Source organism: Vicugna pacos, chromosome 13, assembly GCF_048564905.1.
Source record: "Vicugna pacos chromosome 13, VicPac4, whole genome shotgun sequence".
NCBI lineage: Eukaryota > Metazoa > Chordata > Mammalia > Artiodactyla > Camelidae > Vicugna > Vicugna pacos.
In genome coordinates, this window is record NC_132999.1 from 38,608,131 (window position 1) to 38,630,656 (window position 22,526).

The 22,526-nt window shown below is 39.8% G+C and overlaps 1 protein-coding gene across 1 annotated transcript in view; it reads right to left on the reverse strand.

Annotated features, from left to right (window-relative positions):
* Positions 1-7,178, reverse strand: part of ZFP69B (ZFP69 zinc finger protein B) — a 32,602-nt gene extending 25,424 nt beyond the window's left edge. The window contains exons 1-5 of the mRNA XM_072975874.1: positions 6,958-7,178; positions 6,017-6,440; positions 3,651-3,736; positions 1,866-1,992; positions 1,513-1,608 (exon numbers count right to left, since the gene is read on the reverse strand). Coding sequence (XP_072831975.1) covers positions 1,513-1,608; positions 1,866-1,992; positions 3,651-3,736; positions 6,017-6,143 — 436 coding nt within the window. The 5' untranslated portion in view covers positions 6,144-6,440; positions 6,958-7,178. The remainder of the gene's footprint in view (positions 1-1,512; positions 1,609-1,865; positions 1,993-3,650; positions 3,737-6,016; positions 6,441-6,957) is intronic.
* Positions 7,179-22,526: the final 15,348 nt, after the last annotated feature.

Here is a 22,526-nt window from a genome sequence, read left to right on the forward strand (position 1 = left end):
GACTCAGGATGAGAATTTGTTTGGGAGAGAAAAAAGCTTCTTTTTTTGGATCTACTGGGTTTAAAGTGACAACATCTATATAGAGATGCCCCAAACACCAGGGATATGCAGGAATAGAGTTCATATGAATGGATAAGACAAAGAGGAAAATATGAAGAAGACAGGTGTCAAAGGGATAGCTGAAACCATTACTGTGCATTTGTGGGAGATGGTACAGAAACAGAGGAACAGCGTGAAAGACAGAGGCCCCTCAGGGGTTGTGGGAGGGGCCATGGGGTGTCCGCTGAAATCGCTCCTCCCCCATGAAGTGAATGAGAGGGCAAAGCGATGTGAACCATTCCAGGCTGGCCCCTAAAAGCCTCCCCAATAAGCCTTTTCTCCCTACTGCTGGCTAAACTTAGACAATATTGCAGCCCTAGGGGATGGTGGAGCCACCATGTGGAAGGAATCTCTGTACCTGAATTGCCAGGTGGAAAAGAACTGTCCATTGAACTAAACAATTCCCCAGACCAGTACACGAGAGAGAAATTCCTATTTTGTTTGAGCCAAACCTTAGAGTCTATTTACTACAGTAGTTCAGCCTGTCCTAACAGAGGCGTAAATGATATATCTTCATTAAAAAGGATACTTATGAGAAGCACTGAAAAAGCAATAAGAGAGGGGACAAAAATTATTAAGCTAGCTGGTAGGAAAAAAGATGCCAAGAAGGTAGTGAAGTCTGTATAACCTAATGCTGCCCTGCAGAATAGTGCCATAAGACCGTGAACCATGGAGCTAGGATGATTAGAATTCAAATACTGACTGCACCAAGTAGCAGCTAAATGGATCATGGACAGATTTCTTAAGCTAAGAGCCTTCTTTTCCTTTTGCAAGATGGGGTTAAAAAAGGCTCAGAACTCACAGAAGCCAGCCTGGAAAAGAGCTGTCATAATTACTGTTCCTAGAAGCTGAAGAAGACTGCTAAAAGCCATTGAATTTGGTAAGAAGGAACTCTGCAGTGATTTCTGACTGTCATAAATTATCTGAAATAAAAGTTAAATGGCACAAGTTTGAAAAAGTGTTGGAATTGAACCTATGAGCACAGAATAAGATTTAGGAAAAAAAAATTTAAATGGAATCATCAAAGAAAGTGAAAGCCATGATTAAACAACTTGAGATTCCAGGGAAGGATGCTGTCTTTAATGAGGAGAGATCCATGAATATCTGAATGTACAGGAGAAAGAAACCATGATCAGGGTAAGGTTTGGAACCCGGGGAAAAGCAAGGAAACCACAAAAGTCAGGTCAGGAGAGATGGTGAAGGCAGCTAACCCTGATGAGAAAGGCATCTCTTTTCTTCTGACTCCACAGAAACTAACGAGAAGAGGCAAGTGCAGGAAAGCAGGGACAGAGTGCTAATCAGGTTTCTTGTGAGTCTCACCCAGGTGGCCTCAGCCACCTCCATGGCCTGCAGAAGCCTTTAAGCAGAGCTCTCTGGCAAACATGACAAAGGCCCTGTCTGCCTTGCTCTTACCTGGACTCGGACCTCCTGAAACCTCTCTCTCCGTCAGCCATGGTTCTTCGCCTTTCTCCAACTGGGAAATCACACCAGGTTTGGAAAGCTGATATCCTGCTCATGGAGAAGAAAAAACTGCATGTGCTGAGGTCAAAGAGGCATCCCAAGAATTTTCTTTGTCTTTCAGGCCTTCTGAAGGGTAGAGCAGAAAGACCAGGGCAGAGAAGACCACAGGAATCCTGACTTGCTATTCAGAAGGAACCAGAAATCTGTAACACAGAACCCAAAGCCCAAGCATAGCACTTCGCTTAGAAATAAAAGATTTTTATTCCAATAGGCAGGTTCTAGTTACAAAGGGAGCCCATCCTTACCCACTGAGACCAGGTGCCCATAGTTCTCCAGCATCACCTCCCGGTACAGATTCCGGTGAGCAGGGGCCAGCTGCCCCCACTCCTCCTGGGTGAAGTCCACACATATGTCCTTGAAGGTCAACAGTTCCTAGAACACCAAACATGTCCCCTTTCAGCCAGAGTTCAGGAAGTTGGTCTAAACTTGTCGAGATGCTAAGAGACTCTAGCCAAGTTTCTCTGGCCACCCTCTTGAAAGCTGTTCGGCTGATTCTCTGCTGGAGGTTACAAAACAATGCAGGGAGTGTATAAGTTGTATTTTTCAACTTACAATTTGGCTGAAGGCAAAATACTCATGAACTCTATGAAGAAGGTGACAGAACAGTATACAGTAATTTAGATTAAGGACAATAAAGATTAGGAAAACTTGAGAAAGGGGAAAGTCCAAAAGGGGCTAAGGCAACTAGAGAAGACAAGGACCCTGGTGGGGCTGAAAGAACTGGTTAAAATGAGAACATTTCAGCATGGGTAAAAGACCGTGGGCTCGGCATTTCTGTTAGTAAGAAAAGTAGGCGAGAATAGCACATTTTTGGAGAGGGCGTGACTTCCACCTAGTAAGGAAGTTCCTTTGACCAAGGCAGACACTACTGTGAAATATAAGAGCCAGTTATGAACAATCTACACAAATTAAATAACCATTAGACAGTTATTTTTATAAACGTTACCAAATGTGAAGAGAACCCAGGAGCCAGAAGGCTGAGATAAGAACAAATTCCTTAAGGATGGAGACTATTTTAATGCTTTTTATGCATTGTAAATAATTCTGGAGTGCAGTTCAGGCCTATTGGGCTGACACTGGCATCCATCTCTAAGAATATCTCCTTCTGTATCAGTTTTCTCTGATTTCTCTGTAATTCTCTTGAGTTTCCCTATGCTTCTGGGATTTGCTTGTGCAGAGCTTTGCCTGCTGCCAGTGCTACTGTCTTCTGATGAGCTCATTTATGATACACAGACACTATTGGGCCGCCCTTGGAAATTTCCCTTCCTTGTCTGCTCAGCTGATTTAGTTTGTGCCCTTTGTGACCTGCCAGTAGCTTCTCTACTCACTTTTCTATTCATCTACAATTCTGCTCCAGGAACATGACCAAAAATCCTCTTTTAAAGGTCATTAATGAAGTTTATACAGCTCCAAGAATATCAGAACCTCACTCTGTTCTTTTTAAAAGGTTGCTTTAAAAATGTTTTACAATGTTTGTTTTTCCCCTGGAGGACATCCGGAGAGGTTTAAGGGCAAGAACTACATTATATACTTTTACACACACACACACACACACACACACACACACACACACTCAACATGACTTGTAAATTTGTTGGATTAATGGCTAGAGGTTTGCTAGAAACAAGAGGGTTCCTGAAGAAGGTTACTACCAATGGTGGAAATTATCTGTGAAATCAATTCACACAGCTTGGTTTTGAACAAGCTAAGAAAATATAATCCAGGAAGTCGAGTCAAAGAAAATTAAAAGTCCAGGGCTCTTAAAAAAAGGGATAGACTGGGATTTCAAAATTGTAGAACAGATAAACAAGATTACACTGTATAGCACAGGGAAATATACACAAAATGTTATGATAAATCACAGAGAAAAAAATGTGACAATGAGTGTGTATATGTCCATGTATGACTGAAAAATTGTACTGAACACTGGAATTTGACACAACACTGTAAAATGATTATGAATCAATAAAAATGTAAAAAAAAAAATCTGAGAAACAACTGCAGGAAAGTTACAGGAAATTCCAACCCACCTGGGGTTCTGCTGTTAGGGACCCAGAGGTCACCTCATCCTCAAAACATTCTCTCAGGGTCTCATCAGCATCCTGCAATGGCAGAGCTGAGGAAGGAAAAGAGCTATGAGGTTTGTATCTCCCCAAACCCCCAAATAGAAAAGCTGCCTGCAGACCTGCAGCTATCTCACACATTCACAAAGAGGGACACCGAGAGTAACGCAAGAGCAGACTGGAGCCTCCATGGTGAGGAGGAGCTGCAGGGCACTGATTGGGGGATGAATGTTTCCCAATGGCCAATGCTGGTCCAAAAGCACAGACCTATCAGGACATTCCTTTGTTCAAAAATCTTCAGACGTTTTCCATTTACAAGAAAGAAAAATCCAAGCACTTCACCATAAACTTCAAGATCCTCTACAACCAGTCCAAAGCTGCTTCTCCAAGTATTACCTGCCTCTAAACACCATCCTTTGCCCACTGGACACACCCACTGCATCATCCTATTCACCATTCTTTGACTATACGTGACCTATGGCACCCATCTCAGGACTTTACCCCAAATCCTACTCAGTGAAAAACTGAGGTATCCTTCTAGACCAGTTCAAGTGAAGCTTTCTCAGACCCCATTAATGAGAAGAAAGCTTCCTCTCCCTTGTATCCCCGTAAAGCTGGGTTTTTATCTCTGCGCTGGTATCTAACTCAGGCTACCTCCTATTATGTTTATTTTTATAATTATCTCCCCCAATTGAGTATTATTAGCATGCATAAATGCATAGAAATTATATCTGGTTCATTTTTTTCCATTGTTTAAGTTAAGCTTAATACCCTGCCAGGCTGCTAGAATTCAAGAAACACTGGCTGAATTTGAGGCATTAAAAATATGAACTAGTCACTAAGGCACACGAATTACTGTCCTTGTGTTTTTCCCCTAACTTTTTATCATGATATTGAACAGCCACATATCTACTACCTACATTCAACGATCGTTAACATTTGCCATATTTGCTTCATCTACCTGTATGTTTTTTCTGAACTACTTCAACATTGCAGACATCATGATACTTCCTCCCTAAATACTTCAAAGAATCTTCTGCATAACCATAAAAACATTTATCATACTTCAGAGAGTTAACAATAATTCCATAGTATCATCTAAATATTCAGTCCGTATTCAGACTTCTTCAGCTGTTCCCAAACTGTCTTTTATTCTGGATTTTATCCAAACTAGGAGCCAATCAAGGCTCATACAGTTAAAGGGGTTGTTATTCAAAGTCTCTCTTACTCTAGATAGTACTTCCCTTCTTTTTTAAGACATTGGCTTTTTAAGAGACCAACACCATCTTACTATATCCTCATGATGGGGTTTATCTTACTTCTCCATCCCCTGTAATTTCTTTAAAACAGAGCTTAAGCCTTTAAGCTTAATTTGTATCAGGCTAAACACTTTAAACAGGGATACTTCATGGGTGATACCATGTGCTTTACATTATATGACCCAGAAGGCTCAAACAGTCAGGTTATCCCATCACTGGGACACTTGGTTAAGATGGTGACCACCAGATCTTGCGGTTAGAAAAGTATGTTCTTTCCCTGGCATTTAGCAAGTGATTTGTGGGGGCAATACTTTGATACCATGTGAATATTCTGTTCCCCAACAACCTTCCAGTTATTCCACTTACAGTAAAATATTCCATCATTCCTTCTACATTTATTATTAGCAGGTATTTTCTGAAAATTATCTAAAAAGCAAGGTAAATGCTGCATCCTTCATTCCCATAAAAATCTATTTTCAAAGTGATAAATCAGTGTATTAGCCACTTCTAATGTTGGCATGAGTTTTCCCCTGCTTCTTAATTTTAAGTGTCATCATGAACTTACGGAATGTTATTTACTCAAGATGTTACAATCAATCTGGACACTTAAAACTGTCCTAAGTTTGAACTGGGCTGTTGCATACTTCTGGTACACGTCCATTAGTCTTTGAGTTCTTCTTTACTTTTCTAGCACAAGATACTCCAGGCTCACTTGGTACTTTCCCTGCTGCCTTCTACTTCGGACCTACCCACCAAGCACCTGGACAGGTCACTCATTTCATTCACATTTCTTCACTGTAATATCAGGAAAATCAAGCAAGTCGTCCCAGCCCCACACAGCCATGGGGAAGATAAAAAGAAGTAACATACACGGTCATGACACTGAAATACTGGTTTTAGGTTGAGCTAACCACCACTATGGAAAACACCAGGCCAGAAGCAATAATCAAGTAACTCCAGAGATCTTTTACCCAGTTGTCTCCCCCAAGAGATGCTTCTGCTCCAGTGTCTACTTTCCTTCCCACACTAGAGGATGCTGCTTTTCCTGCCTCCCACCCAGCAATCTATTCTCACCTTCTCCTTCAAATATCTTCATCACATCCTCCCACACGGGTGCCCTCTCCTTGGCCTTCTCTGGATGGTGTAACTTCACCCAGGTGCTGGCCTCGGTGGGCAGGGTGATCAGGAGCTGCTGGAGCATGATGGCTTCAGTGTTCCTTTCTGGGGAACTCTGGTGCAGCCCACAAGGCAGAGAGTCCTGCCTTGGCTTGTCCACTTTGATGAGGAAACTGCTGGAAACTGTGATGGGAGGTTAAACAGATGCACAGGTGTCCTCCACTCTCAGGAACCCTGGGAACATACAATGCCAAAATCCGGAGTCTGGACCTTTTACTCTCCAGGCTCTCAAGGAATATCTCCCATTCTTGAGCTCCATCTGTCTCCTCAGCAGGCAGGTGGAAGCTCCAGGTCAGGGGACCTTTACAGTCCCCTGACGATGCTAAGCAGAAAGCATCAAGAGTCAGCAAAAGGATCTAGAAAGTTCACTCACATGGTCAGAATTCTAGAACTTGCACCAATCACTGAAAAGTTTTTTTTACAAAAGATACACGGAGACAGTGGATATACACAGTTTACATGGTCTGAAACACTATGCTGGTGTCGTGAAGCGTAAAGAGACAAATAAAACCCAATTCTTTGTTTTAGGCAGTACTATATTTAAAGTAGTCTGAGATTTGTAATCAAGAAGGATCTGGGTTTGAATCCCAGCTCCTTCACTAGTTGGCTGTGGCAAATCGCATAACCCCTCTTACCCTGTTTCCTCCTCCTTAAACGGAAAGATAAAACCTTTCTCCTGGGCTGGACCGGCCGGTCCCAGCCCTCGCAGCCTTTGTCTGAGACCGACTCTGGGGCGCGGGGCGCACCGCGCGCCACGGGAGATGGCGGGCCGGGCGGAGGTGGCGCTTCCCGGTTCGTCCCCTCCCCAGACCAAGAGAGCCCCCGCTCACCCCTCTCACCTGCCTGTACCGCACACCTTCGCCCTCTCGCCTCTGCGGGCGGGTCTCCGCGCTGCGACGAGATGCTCCGAGGTAGCGCAGCCCTGCCTTTGCGCGTGCGCGGCAGCAGCCTCCGCTCGCGGCTCCCAGCGTCCTCCGGCGTAGCCCGCCCGCTCCAGGCGCCTCCCGGGATGCGCGCTCGGCGGTGCCGACTCTCTGGGTTTGCCCGCAACCAGGGGCCGAACCCAGGTGAGGCAGCCGCTCCTGCGGAAGGTGTCGGAGCCTGTGTCGTCGTCCCCACCGGACACTACTGAAGAGAACCAGTTCTCCTCTGCCAGGAATTGACGTGTAAATATTTCCGTGGGGAGACTTGAAACCCTTGACAAAGGGAAACATCTATCTTTTTTTTTTTTCCGGTCGAAACAACATTGCTTGTTTTAAAAGAATGTATGCCACTTTCACGTAATATGAACGTGGAAAAGACTGAAAGTGCAATATAGTCAAATGTTTTCAGTAAAAGAATACCATGATCGAGTTGGTTTTTGTTCTACTGTTCAATTAATTCTTACGTTAATTGCTTTCCTTATATTTTGAAATGCCACAAAATACAAATTATGACCTATAATCTCACCAGGCAGAGTAAGCATTGCCAACATTTGCTGCACAAATGTACCTATCTACACGCACACGCACAGACTCACTCACACACACCATTTATGTTTTTGTTTTTTCGTGCATTTTAATTTTTTTTTGCAAAAAATGATTATACTGTAATGCTGTTTTCTCTTCTACATCAATAGCTTACAAAAATAACAATTTAGAAAATGGAATAAAACTGTGATCGCTAGCTGTTACGAACTGAATGTTTGTGTCTCCCACATCCAGCCCCCCAAATTCATATGTTGAAGCCCTAATCCCTAGTGTAGCTATATTTAGTATTTGTAGTAAGGAAGTACAGATCTTCCTGGACTTATGATGAGGTTACATTTGGATAAACTCGTAGTAAATTGAAAATATCATAAGTCAAAAATGCATTTAATACACCTACTGAAAATCTTAGCCTAGCCTGCCTTAAATATGCTCAGAAAGCTTACATTACCCTACATTTGGGCAAAATCATCTAAGAGAAAGCCTATTTTATAATAAAGAGTTGCATATCTTGTAATGTACTGAATACTGTACTGAAAGTGAAAAACAGAATGCTTGTCTGGGCACAAAATGATTGTAAAGTGTATTGTTTTGCCCTTGTGATCATGGCTGACTGGAAACTGAGGCTCACTGCCACCACCCAGCATCATGCGAGAGTATCATATGTTGAGTATCAACATTGCTAGCCTGGAAAAAGATCAAAATTCAAAATTTAAAGTATGGTTTCTACTGAATGCATATCCCTTTCACACCATCCTAAAGCTGGAAAAATCATAAGTTGTGGATTGTCTGTATTTAAGATTAACAGGTCCTAAGAATGGGCCCTAAACCCAAAGGATTTGTGTCCTTTTAAGAAGACACACCAGAAGGCTCAATATTTCTCTGAAGGCAGACACTGAGGAAAAGTCATGTGAAGATTTAGCAAGAAATCACCATGTACAAACCAGGAAAAGAGCCCTTACCAGAAATTGACCCTTCCAGATCTTGATCTGGGACTTCCAGCCTTCAGAACTATGAGAAAATAAATTTATGTTGTTTAAGCCACAGAAAGCTTTGATATTTTGTTATAGTAGCCCAAGCAGACGAATTTACTAGCATATAGTATTTACAGAGTATGAAGGTTTCTTTTTAAATGCACAACGTATTTTAATAAGTCCTCTTAACAACACCTTGAAGCAAATACTATTATCATTCCCACTTTACAGATAAGAAAGCTGAGGTTTGGAGAAGTTAAATAACTTGCCTAGCATCATACAGCTCGCAAATAGTGGATCCAGGCAGTCTATACTCCTACCCACTACTCAACAAAAACACAGTATAAAATACAGTAAAATGCTAATGGTAGGGTTTAGGTATTGGTGCATGAGTGCTCCTGGAAAAATATTGCTAAGAATAAACAATAAGAATTATGCAAGACATTATATATAAAACCACACCAAAAGTTTGCTGATTTAAATGGAGAGAATAGTGACATACACCATATTTATGGATTGAAATAGAACATTATAAATACATCACTCTTCTTCCACTTTAATGCTCCCCAATCAAAATCTCAACTTTCAAAAAAAAAAAAACTAAATTAAATGACTCTAAAGTTGACCTGGAATGGTAAATATTCCAGAAAGGCCAATAAAACTTCCAACAATAATACAGTCAGACTTGACCTACCAATATAATTGTATATAATGGGTATAATTTGCCCTATTATCTTGTATTATAGAGGCATAACAATTAAAATAATATTCCAACCCTAGTAGCAGTGAGAAACTAAAATTATTCAGAATAAATTTAATAATAAGAAAATGTAGATGAAGAAAATGAAAATAAAAATTATTAAAAGTCATTAAACAAGATTCAAATAAATGTTAAAGCGTATAATATTTGAGGAAGATTTGATAACATAACTATCAAATAATATAAAACTTTGTTACAATTCCTATTAAAATCTCAACAGGAGGAGGGTGCAGCTCAAGTGGTAGAGCGCATGCTTAGCATGCAGGAGGTCCTGGGTTTAATCCCCAGCACCTCCTCTAAAAAATAAAGAAATAAATAAACCTAATTACCCACCCCAAAAAAGAATTAAAAAAAGATTTTAAAAAATTTCAACAGGGTTTCACTTTGACTTTGGAACTAGATTAAAATGATCTTACTGTGTAGCACAGGGAAATACATACAAGATCTTGTGGTAGCTCACAGCGAAAACAAATGTAACAATGAATATACGTATGTTCATGTATAACTGAAAAATTGTGCTCTACACTGGAATTTGACACAACATTGTAAAATGACTGTAACCCAATAAAAAAAAAGTTTAAAAAAATCTTAAAATTTACATGCAAGAATAAGGGTCCAAGAAGAGACAAGAAAAGTAAAGAAAAGAACAATGATGGGAGACTTGCCTTGCCAGGTATCACAACATACTGAAAAGTCATCTTGGCCATAGAATTATGATACTGGTGTGAGAAGTGGCAAATAAAACAATGGAACAGACTAGGGAATCCAAAAATAGATTCTAGTATATCTGAGAATTTATTAAATGACAAAGTTGGTAGCTCAATTCAGCAGGAAATGGATGAATTGCTTAATCAGTGAAATCTATAGAATTTTAGTATTTATCAATCTGGAAGAAAATAAAAATGGATCCGTATCTTAAACCATATTCAGAAATAATTTCAGTTGCATTAGACCCTTAAATATAAAAACAGAACAAAAATCTTGCAGGAAAATACAAACGATTACATATGCAATCTAACAGTGGGAGAAATGCTTTTAACTGAGTCTGAAAACTTGATCAAGATACTTGACTAGATAAAAATTGAAATCTTTTGCCGGCAAAAGATCCCTTAAACAAAGTCAACAGAAAGAAGACACATCTGAAAAAGATATTTGTAATGCAGATGACAGACAAAATATGTATTTGACGGACTCTAAAACATCATTTATTTTAAAACACACCATTATTTATGTACTACTAATAAAGGAAAATGCTGCGATTAAATTAAAGCACTACTTCTTATAGGATAAAATTTTATTTAATACTTAGTGGAGGAGCATTTTCAGGTTATTTTTAGGCTTAGATTTTTATCACATCTCGTGCTACTCTGTTTCTGTGCCTTTCTACGTACATCATAACTTTTTCATTGTAATGTCAAACCACTATGTAACTTTTAAGACATTTAACATAGTAATTAAACTCAGCAGATCCAGTATCAACAATGCGCATAACCTAACCAATGCTTGGGCACTCACAGTCTATGAATTATATCTCAACTACTGATTTCAAATCAGCTTCACTCATGTAAAAGAGGTAGAGGTGAGGGGAGAAAAAGAAATAGTCCAACAGGAAAATGGGCAAAGGATATGGTTAGACAATTCGCAGAAGAGAAATCCAAATAGTCAACATGCATGTGAAAAGATAGCCAAACATGCAAATTAAAGGTAATAATGAGACATCACTTTACACCCAAACTGTGCAAAAATAAGAACTATAACAGCTATTACAAGCGGGAATCCAGGGAGAGAATATTCCCATATGTTGGTGGTCAAAGCGGGTACCCCCCTTTCTGGAAAGCAACCTGGTAACATGTCTTAAAATAAAACATATATGCTCTTTTGACAAAACATCCCTACTCTGCGAATCGATCCCTTGGCGGGGAAAATGGCATTGTTACAGAGGACAGCTATACGGGGATGGTTACTGCAGAACTGCCTTTACCGAAGAAAATAGGAAACTGCTGAATAATTGATGATGGGCCCACGCCCAAGATTCTAAAAAAGGTCTTAAAAAAGAATCAGAGCTATACCATCACTTGGTGGGATTTCCGTGAGATATTTTTAAGTGAGAAAGTCTTAAATTAAGTCAAGTGAACTTGATATTTAATCAGCTTTGATATACAAAGGCAATTTCATATGGTTCAGACTAATAATTATCCCCCAAACATGTCCGTTTGTGTATATATGTATGTAAATATATTAACATACTATATACATACTTAAATTGGTGAGGATAATCTGAATAGAGAGAAAAATACATACCATACTCCTAACATGCATGAATCAAACAAAAGGAATATAACATGATCCAAAAGCAGGCTATTATGACACTGAGCTTGAACTGGGTATTTATGCCAAATGATGTTGGTTGCATCGTATTGAAACCCTCAACTCCCGTTTCCATTGTAATAAATGTATTGAAAAACAGAACACATTTTTCTACTGTAAATTGGAAAGCATTATATGTCACAAAGTATAATAAAAATATTAAATCCAAGAAATTAAAATTCTAAACAAAACAATGAAAAGAAACAATAATAAATCCAGCCAATTTACAAAAGTACATATCTACAAAATAAGTTTCTCAGTGTGAAGAATGGAACTGTTTATCAGTTTAAAAGTGGGGAGAGATATTTGGATTAATGTCACTTACTAAAAATAAAAAAGGTGGGCTTTTATATTAATAGGTTCCCCGTTTTCAGGTTTGGTATGATCCAGCACTGGAAATCCTAATTCACATGCATTCTTGGTGCATAAGGGCAAGGTAACTCCATCTCCAGTGCAGTTAGAAACTATCCAAAATTGAGAAATTTTTGTTTAATTAACCGTTATTTATCAATAGGACATCTAATACAATATCTAGAATTTGATCTTCAAAATGTGTTATTTGATTAAAGATCAAAGATACTGGAGAGAGGGTTTCTTATCTATTCATTGCTGCAATCAGATTCAGAGAACCCCTATGAAGACATTTTAGCAAGTCTTTCAAGTGTCTTTTGATAATCTTCAATATAATTTCAGAGAGTAGTTCAGATAAGTTAATCAACACATCATTTGAACAAGAGGAACCCAACTCATCGTTTTAAAAGAGGTACACTCCACCACTCTAGCTACACAACACTGTAATTTAATGTACTTGATCTTTTGAGCGGAAAACTGGTTTAAACCTTGCCTTGCAGGACTGTGTTTAGATCGTTCAAGTGATAAATCTGTCTGGAGCCAGTGCCAGTTAGGCACATGCGCTTACAAAGCGTACGTAATCCAGAAAGATGAAGTCATTTCAGCATCTTGAAGAGACACTGCTCTTCAATGGTTTCATTCAAAACCAATGAGCTTCTGAATGAAACAGAACCTGTTAGAAATCATTGCCCATCTCTTCATGGACCCCAAGAAAAAGGGAGAATTCAGGGACCCAGTCTTATAGTACTGATAATCTTATCAGCTTTATTCGGTGTTTATCTTAAACCTGCCATGCCCAGGTTCTCCCTGTGCAGAGTCAGTACATTTTATTCAGATCACCCCTTTTGTTCACATTTCTATCTCAATGTCCAGCCTTATCCTTTAGAAATACCATCTTTAAAAAAGGAGGTACTGGGGATTGAACCCAGGACTTCATACATGCTAAGCACATGCTCTGCCACTGAGCTATATCTCCATTTCCCTTACAAATACCATTTTCACCACTGTTTCGTGATAGAGTGAAAAGGAAATTAACATTATCAGTAATGATAGTGAGGCCCAATTTCAATTTTCAATTATAGAACCTTCTACATATTTTCCATCACAGATGATTGTCAACTTCCAGCAGAAGAATGCTGAAAAGAATGCAGAAGGAATCCTTCTATACTGTCTATAATACCCATGCTTCCAAGCACTTATGGTGGTAAGTTTAATTACAGTAGCTGATGCTGTCTGTGTCCTGTGCATATCCTTCAGACCTTCCAGTGTGCCCCAGCCATGCCTGCTGCCAGCATCTTTATCTCTGTGGCTGGGCAACGAATTAACACGTAATATCCTTCCACTGCCCCCACCACCAGCCCTCAACCATTGACTCCCGCCAGTTGGTTGGACAATGCCCAGTCTGCCCACTACTAGGCTTGTATTATGTAGTTTCCCAGAGATCCAGTGAGATTAATCTCCAGTCTCCGACAGAGGTAACTAGCTTAATAGTGTACCCTTGACTGGCTACTTTCCTTTCCCTGTCTCACTTCCCCTACTCCTTATTGGTATTTCCTGTGTTTCCCATATAAACTCCTTGCATTCCAATCCCTGTCTTGGGATGTGTTTCTGAGAGAACCCAAATCATTGTGTGAACAATGATCCCGTGACTCATGCAGTCCTTGTAAGGTGAGTGCCTTACCAACCTATGTTACCCTCATCCCAAGCAATAATCTCCTTGAAAGTCCATATTTAATGTACCAATTTTATTTCTTCTAGTACACATTAAAAAAAAACACCTGGACAATTCACCAAGCTGTAATTTGTGTACTTTCCTATATGTGGGAATAAATTAATTCAATTAAACAGTTAAAAAGATAAATTGTAACAATTAAAATTGTCTCTCAAGAGTCACAGTCACCCCTGGCTCTGAGTGTCTGCCTCCAGTGAATACATCCCGTTTGTAAATCATCTTGCCACTCCACTTAAATAATCCAGAATTTTGCTGGCACCTTCTTTCTCTTCAAAAGAACAGCCTTCACTAACACATGAGAGTAAACAGGTTATTTTCTCTTATCGTCTCTGGAACAATTCTCCAGGGTCTACTGGTTTCCCTGGGGATGGGCACTCAAAGCTAATGCCCCTTCTCCATCCTGGGAAACAATGGGACAGAATAAAGCTGCCTTCATCTTACTTTCCTTAAGCCCCCACAAAATTCATAAACCAGACTGTACAGTTTTATGATAACTTTCATGAGAGAGTCAGGGAAATTCAGAATCATAATTGTAATTAACTTGAACTCTCTTAAACAGAAATTACTTGACACTTGGGACATCACATGGACGGTAGTCACAACCCTCATCCCACAGGTGACATTTTCACTTAAGGCTCTTACCCTATAACTTCCTTCCCTGGGAAAATTACACTCTTCCCCAAAAGAAGGGTCTCATCCCCTGACCTTTCTGCCTTCCTAGTCCTTGTCTTGTGATTTGTAAGTTCTAGTTGAAGCGAGCAGATGGAACACATGTATTTAGCCCCACTCCCTCACAAAATCCCATCATAACTGCGGAAAAAGGGATGTAAAACCAAAGGCATAAACCCAGAGGGACACATTGAATGGAGAGGAGAAAAATAACAAAATTTTGGCAACTGGACAATGGGTGGCTGAGTGTTGACAGCCTTAAGAGTTCTGAAAAGGATGAATCCTAAGTGAGCAGTGAGGAAAGCCAAGAAGCAACCTGATTTACATGACACAACCCCCCAAAGCAAAGAAATTGGTTGCCTCTGACAATGTGGAGTGAAAGCAATGCTCAAGATAGAATGTTGGTTGCAAATCTGTTAGAAGCTGTTATGCCCCCAGCGTCCCTACGCTACTGCACAGTCAGGTGACTGTCTTCTTACCTGTCTGCAGGAGACTGAAGGAGCAGCCTCAGAAGAGAAATCAGGGGAGTCTCTGAATGAAGAACACCAAGCACAGTTAAGGGCAGGGTAATATGCTGGAATTGGAGGAAGGAATGGGGCAAGGATATCTGAAAATTTACACACTGAACTTGAGACTCTTAACCTTTTCCCAGAATGCTTCCACCCAGGTAAATACTATCTGGGAAGCGAATTTGAAAAACTTCTCCAGCGACTCCAGTCAGGCTAAGAGAAAAGATCTACAGATACTGACATTGAGGGTTCTCCAAGGATATGGTCCAGACAGACTATTACACAGTTCATGATGGGCAGGCAGCTCTGGTCCCATGGCACCTAGAATCTCGTAATCTGGGATCCAATCCACACCAAAGCCAGGTGGGGAAATATTTACTTCCCAAAGAGTACATGGCTTTGAAAACCATAATTGCCTCCTTGGTGGTTCTTTAACTGGGGCTCGTAAGAGTGTCCATACAGTATCCTGATCTGCTACTGATCTACTGAATCGTAAGGCCTGAGGGAAGAAGTGCCTGTAGCCTGAACAAGAAGAAACTTGTGGGCTCCACTTGAATTAGGCAGCTTTTCAGGTCATCTCCAAAACTGGTTGGGCCAACACACCCAACTACCATATATGTGCCTCACAATTCCAAAGGGACTCATCGAGTACTGTACTTCTTTTTTAATACGGAAGGTAGAAAGTTCAGCAACTCATTCCTTCCTTTAAAAAAGTCAGCCCAACATGCCTCAAATAATTCATCAATGTGGCAGGACTCCTTGTAGATTTTAGATTATATTATAGATTGCCTACTACTTCCTGCTTAAAACTTCAACAATCATTTATAATCTCTCACATAGTTTCCAAGTCAGAAATTCAGACAGGGCACAGTGCAGACAGCTTGTCCTTGCCGCATGATGTTGGGAGCCTAACTGAAGACTTGAAGGCAAAGAGCTGGGGTCATCTGAAGGTTATTCATTGCTGTGTGGGCCTGGCCAGGGCTGTTGGCCAGAAACCCAAATGCGATCTCTCCATGTGGCCTGGGCTTTCTCAAATGTGTTGGCTTGGTATGAAGGGCAAGAAAGAGAGTGAGAGCCACAAAGAAGCCATGTTGCTCTTTTATAACCTAGCCTGAGAAGTAACGCTACATCATATCTGCTGCATTCTATTGGTTAAGGCAGTTATGAAGGTCTACTCACATTCAAAGGGAGAGAAAACAGACCCCGTCTTTCAATGGAAGAATGCCAATGTCACATTTTAAGACAAGCATGTGGGATGACATATTTGGTAATTCATTCCAGAATTCCTTGAGTCTTGGAATCTTTTCTCCACATTATACAAAGGAATTTCTATCATCTCAGCTTTTAGGATTAGCCAATATAATCTTCAGCTTTGTTTCTTAAAAACACCCCCAGATGCTGGATCCAGGACATTAAATCTAAAATCTATGGTAGATGCACCCATTTCAATAAATACTGCCTGACCTTAAATCTCTTCTTGATTGAACACTCAATATTTTCATATGAATTCCTCATATTTTTTCCAATGACTGTATAAGCCTCTTCCTCTGGGTATTATTTGCTCCCTGGTGTGATATGATATACCCCAAATTATGAGATAGTCTTGCCAAAAGATTTAATCTGAATCTAGATCTACTTTCCAGTTTCCAGGTAGATGAAAAATGTAAAACTTTCTACCAGTTGAGTTGAGCCCTTTAAAAAGTAAATGTCCTGAAGAAGAAAGTCAGAGGCATTGTTCCAAACTAAAAGAAATCAAATAGACATAATAATCAAATGCAATGCATAAACCTAGATTGGATCTTGTTTAAAAAAAAAGAAATGAAAGATATTCTTTGGGTAACTGGCAAAAATTTTAAATGGACTGAATTTCAGGTAATATTAAATTATTGTTAATTTTCATTAGCATGAAAATGGTATTGTGGTTATATAGGAGAATGTATCACTCTTAGAAGGTGCACATGCAAATATTTAGGAGTGAAGCATCACTATGTCTGTGACATACTTCCAGATGATATAGTGAAAAGTATTTTCAACATTAAGTTTGTGAGATTCCTCTAAGTGGTTGTATATAACTGTAACTTGATAATTTCCATTGCTGTTTAGTATTCTATTGTATGAATATGCCACAATTTATTTATCCATTTTTCTGCCGATGGACATTTGGATTGTCTCCGGTTTGGTGATTTCATGAATGCTTCCTTCTGCAAACATTCTTGTGCTTGTCTCTTAATGCTCATGTATATGCATTTCTATTTGGTGTACACCTAGGAGTATAATTACTGAGTTATGGGTATACCTTAATAGATAATACTAAACCATTCTCTGAAGTACTTCCTGTCAACTTACACTCCCACCAGCTGTGTATGAGAGTCCCCATGGCTCCACATTCTTGCCAACACTTGGATTATCTTTTTTCATTTTAGTCATTCTGGTAGGCGTTTAGTGGCGTCTCACTGTGGTTTCTATTTGTATTTCCCCAATTGCTAATGAGACTGGATATCTCTTCATGTGTTCATTAGTCATTTGGGTATCCTCTTGAAGTGCCTAGTCAAGCCTACATTTCTATTGGGCTGCCTGTCTTTTTCTTATTTTGCAGCTCTTCATATATTCTGGATACAAGCCATTTATCATGTGTTCCAAGTATCTTCCCTTACTCCGTGGAAAGCCTTTCCACTCTCTTAATGGAATCTTTTGATAAATAGTTCTTAATTTTAATGTAATCAACATTATCAGTCTTTCTTTTTATGATCAGTGCTTTCAAACTCAGCTTTCCCTTCACCACAGTCAGTAAGGGATTCCTTCATATCTTTTAGAAGATTTATAATTTTGCACTTCACATTTAGATTTACAATCTGTCTAGAATTCACTTCTGTTATAGTGTGAGGGAAGGGGTCAATTTCACTTTTTTTTGTATATGTATAGCCTATGTCCCAGCACTCTTTTATTTTAAAAACTCCCTTTAATCCTAGGCTCTGCATTTTCATCAATGTGCGGGGCTGTTTCTGGGTTCCGCATTCTATTCCATTGGTCTATATGTCTATCTTGCATCAATTCCACACTGTCTTAATTACTCTAGTTCATAACAAATGTTAAAATCTGGTAAGTTAATCCTTCCAAATTTGTTCTTTCTTTTTCCATGGTTATTCTAGATCCTTTGCATTTTCATATAAATTTTAGAATCAGGTGGTTAGTTTCCACAAAAGAAACCTGGTGGAGATTTTTTTTTAACGCACTGATGGTGAATTGTCTTTTTCTCTCAAATTCTATCAATTTTTATTTATTTTGAGACTTTAAAAAATGCGTACTGGTTTAGAATTGTTATCTATTCCTTGTGAATTGAACCTTTTATTATTACACAGAAATCCTTTCTGTTTCTAACAATGCTTTCTATTTCAAAGACTATTTTGTGAATATAGTGATCTCTGCTTACTTTTAATTAGTAGTGGACTGGTATTTCTTTTTCTGTTCTTTTACTTTAAACATTTTCCTATCTTTATGCTTCAGGCAAGATTCAAAGAGACCTTCACTAAAGGAACTTCCACAGGATATACTGCATTTGAAGTTAAGTGATTAGAAGAAAAGTCTGAAGACGCACGTAGGAATGTATTTTAAAAATCCAACCTGGCAATCTCAATATTTTAACTGTATTTGTTCCATTTCTATTTATTGTATTTTTATGTTTTTGACTTGTTTCAAACATTACTTTTAAAATCTATTTTGCCCCACTTTTCTATGCTTGTTTTTTGTTCCTACCTTGATTTTTTTCTTGGGGGAGATGATTGATATTTTTACTCACTTGCAGTTTCTTATTCCAAGGTTCTCTTCTTCATTGGTTTGTAATTTATACAATCGATATTCTTAAGAGCAGAATAGTCTTAAAATCTTACCATGTATATTTAAGTTAATAGAGCCTGTTTCTCTACTTTTTCAACTTCTTCAATTCTCTCCTCAACCCAGCATAATCTGGCTTCTGGCCCCATCATTCCACTAAAACTGCTTTTGCAGATGTTTCCAAATGTTGAATTCAAAAGTCTTTTTATAAATTTATCTGTCACTGGATTTTCCTGCCGATTTGGCATTTGTGACCATCCCTCCTTCTTGATGTTCTAATTCCTAGAGTTCCTTGACACTGCACTTTCCTGGAGTTTTTTGTTTGTTTTCTTTTGCTTTCCATCTCTGACTATTCCTCCTCACCACCTCCCACCTTCTCTCCTTCTTGGACCCCCTACTATCCCCTATTAAAAATAAGTATTTTCCCCAAGGTTCTGTCTCCAGACCACTGCTCTTATTTTGAAAATCTACCTTATGTGATCCACACCATGCATTAACTACCACCTCTATGGGGCTGACTCCCAAATTCATTTCTCTACCCTGGCCTCTTTCTCTAACCTCAGACTCTTAAATCCATTTCTGGTTGGTCACCTTGAACTGGATATATCAGACATTGCAAATTCATCATGCTTAAAACCAGACTCCTAATTAGCCATATCTCCCCTCCAAAAGGGAAAAGCCAATTTCTCTTCCTCCTATAAATTCTCTCTCACACAAGCTTAAAATGAGGGATATTTCTTTGACTCCTCCCTCTCCCTCCATCCCACATCTCATCCATCATGTAGACCTCCCAATCCTACCTCCTATTTTTTCTGATTGTTTTCCCTAACTGGTATTCTATGGTTACTAGATATTTTAGAAAAACAGATTCCATGGAAAAATGAGTATTGGTAAATGCTAGAAAACCATGAAAAAAAAAAGTGAATAAGACAAGCTGCAAGACAAGGAGAAAATGTTTGCAGAAGACACATATGATAAAGGACTGTTATCCAAAATACACAAAGAACTCTTAAAACTCAACAATAAGAATAAACAAACAACCTGATTTTAAGAATGGGCAAAAGACCTAAACAGACACCTCACCAAAGAAGGTATACAGATGGCAAACAAACGTATGAAAAGATATTCAACATTATGTGTTAGGTAATTGCAAATTAAAACGAGGTACCACTACACACCTACTAAAATGGCCTAAGTCCAGAAACACTGACAACATCAAATGGTAGCTAGGATATGGATCAACAGGAACTCTCATTCATTGCTGGCAGGAATGCAGAGTGGTTTAGCCACTTTGGAAGACAGCTGGCAATTTCTTACAAAACTAAATAGACTCTTATCATATGATCCAGTAATCATGCCGCCTGATATTTACCCAAATGAACTGGAAACTTACGCTTACACAAAAACCTGCACACAGATGTTTATAGCAACTTTATTTATAATTGCCAAAAGTTGGAAGCAACCAAGATGTCCTTCAGTAAGTGAACAGATAAAATAAACTGTGGTACATTCAGATACTGAAATGTTATTCAGCACTAAAAAGACATGAGCTATCAAGCCATGAAAAGACATGGAGGAAACTTAAATGCATATTACTAAGTGAAAGAAAGCCAATCTGAAAAAGCTATATACTGTCTGAGTCCAACTATACAACATTCTGGGAAAGGCAAAATTATGGAGCCAGTGGAAAAAAATATTTCAGTGGTTTCCAGAAGTTATGGGGGAGGGAGGGATGGACAGGCAGAACACAGGATTTTCAAGACAATGAAACTATTCTGTATGATACTATAATGATGAATGTATGTCATTATACACATATCAAAACCCGTAGAATATACAACACCAAGATGAATTCTAATGTAAATTATGGATTTCGGATGATAATGATGTATCAGTGCAAGTTCATTGATTGTAACAAATGTACCACTCTGGTGCAGGATGTCAAAAGTGGAGGAGGTTGGGTAGGGGACAGGGGGTATACAGGAACTCTCTGTACTTTCTACTCAATTTTGTTGTGAACCTAAAACTGCTCTAATAAATCAAGTCTATTAATTTTTAAAAAAGGTCTTTACCACATGACTTTTCAGCCATTACTATTTGGATATTGTATTCTAGATGTGCAAGAGGTGACATAACATGCTCTTTCCCAAACTTATTTTAGCATTTTGATGCCACACCTGTTAGCATCTCACATGCCTCATAAACAGTTCATGAAATGCTGCTCCAAGCAGCTCCATTCCCTCTACGACCCTAGCCCTGCTTCCACTCTCACCCTTCTCTTGTCCCCTCGATCTGGTCTTGTTCCCTCAAACATGTGAGCTGCCTGAAACTCACATCTGACCAAGTCACTCCACTGTTTACAACACCTCAGGCTAGACTCCTTCCTAGGCTGTAGGAAGCCCCCGTGATCTGGCCCGACCCCACCTGTCTCAGCTCTCACCACACCCTGACTCACTCATACCTTAGAAACAGAACTGTTTGTGCTTCCTGGAATGTCCTGTGCTTTTGCAGGTCTCTGTTCACATGGTACTATCTGTCTGAAATACTCTTCTCCCTTCCCCCACACTGCCCACTGGTTAACTCCTACCTTGCCTCCAGGACTCAGCCCAGGTGCCTCTGTCCTTAGGAAGGCCTCCCGAACAGCGCGGTGCCCTTCAGCTCCCATAAAACATGGGTAAGAGATTCTAAGTCTGCTGCTCCATGATTCTGTGAGCTTCTTAAGAACAGGGACTATGTCAGATTCATTTTTTCTTATCTCTTCTTCCTGAATTCTAAAAGCTGCTGGGCCCCAAGGCTCAGTCCTCTTCTCTTTATTCTTTCTCCTTAGGTGACTTCATCCAGTCTCACAGCTTTACACACCATCCACATCCTCATGACTCCCAAACCAACACCTCCACCAAACAATTCCGCACGCAGACACCTACCTCTGCTCTGCTTTTTCCAGATCTCCACACAACTGGCTCCTTATTCAGGTCTCAGCTCAACTGTAATCTGCTTCTGACTACTCCATCCAAACGGTCCCCCTCCAACCAAGAGGTCCCACCCTCTCCCCTAAATTTGTCTTACCTTGTATTATTACTATCTGAAATTAAATAATTTATTTACTTATTTATTGTCCATCTCTCCTACCACACTGTTCCACGAGATCAGGGAGTTTTGACTCACTGCTTTACTCCAGAGCCTAAGACATTGTAAGCACTTATTAAACATTTGAGTGAATTAATGCCTAACATAGGTCTGGCACACAATACTTGCTAACATTCGAGTGCAAAGTGCCCAATACTGTGCCCCACAGGAATTGCTTCACCCTACCTTAAGTATTACCAGGAATCCCATCTTACAGAGACATAGTTTGCCCAGGTCACAGAGTAAGAAGGGATATGAACACTGGCAGCCTGATCCAGAGCTGACTTTCTTAGCCACTGTGCTATCCTCTCACTTACACCTGGAAGGATTCTCAAGGGGTACTCAGAGGAAGGAAGGTGGGGAGGGGGGCTCTCAGCTTCTCTAGCTGGGAGAGGAAAGGGGTGCTCCTAGTTCTGGTGTTCCAGGACTCTAGCAGGCACAGATACCTCACAACTCAGACACCACAGGACAAAGGCCCCCTTCCTGACTGCCTGAGTCTGGGCCTGGCCCTGGGCCCCTGTACAAAGTTTCTTAAAATACAGAAAGTGGGGGAACTTCCCCTGGAAAGCAGAGAACCTGGGTAGAACTCACCCACCTCCAAGAGTGACACACAGTGAGAGCCG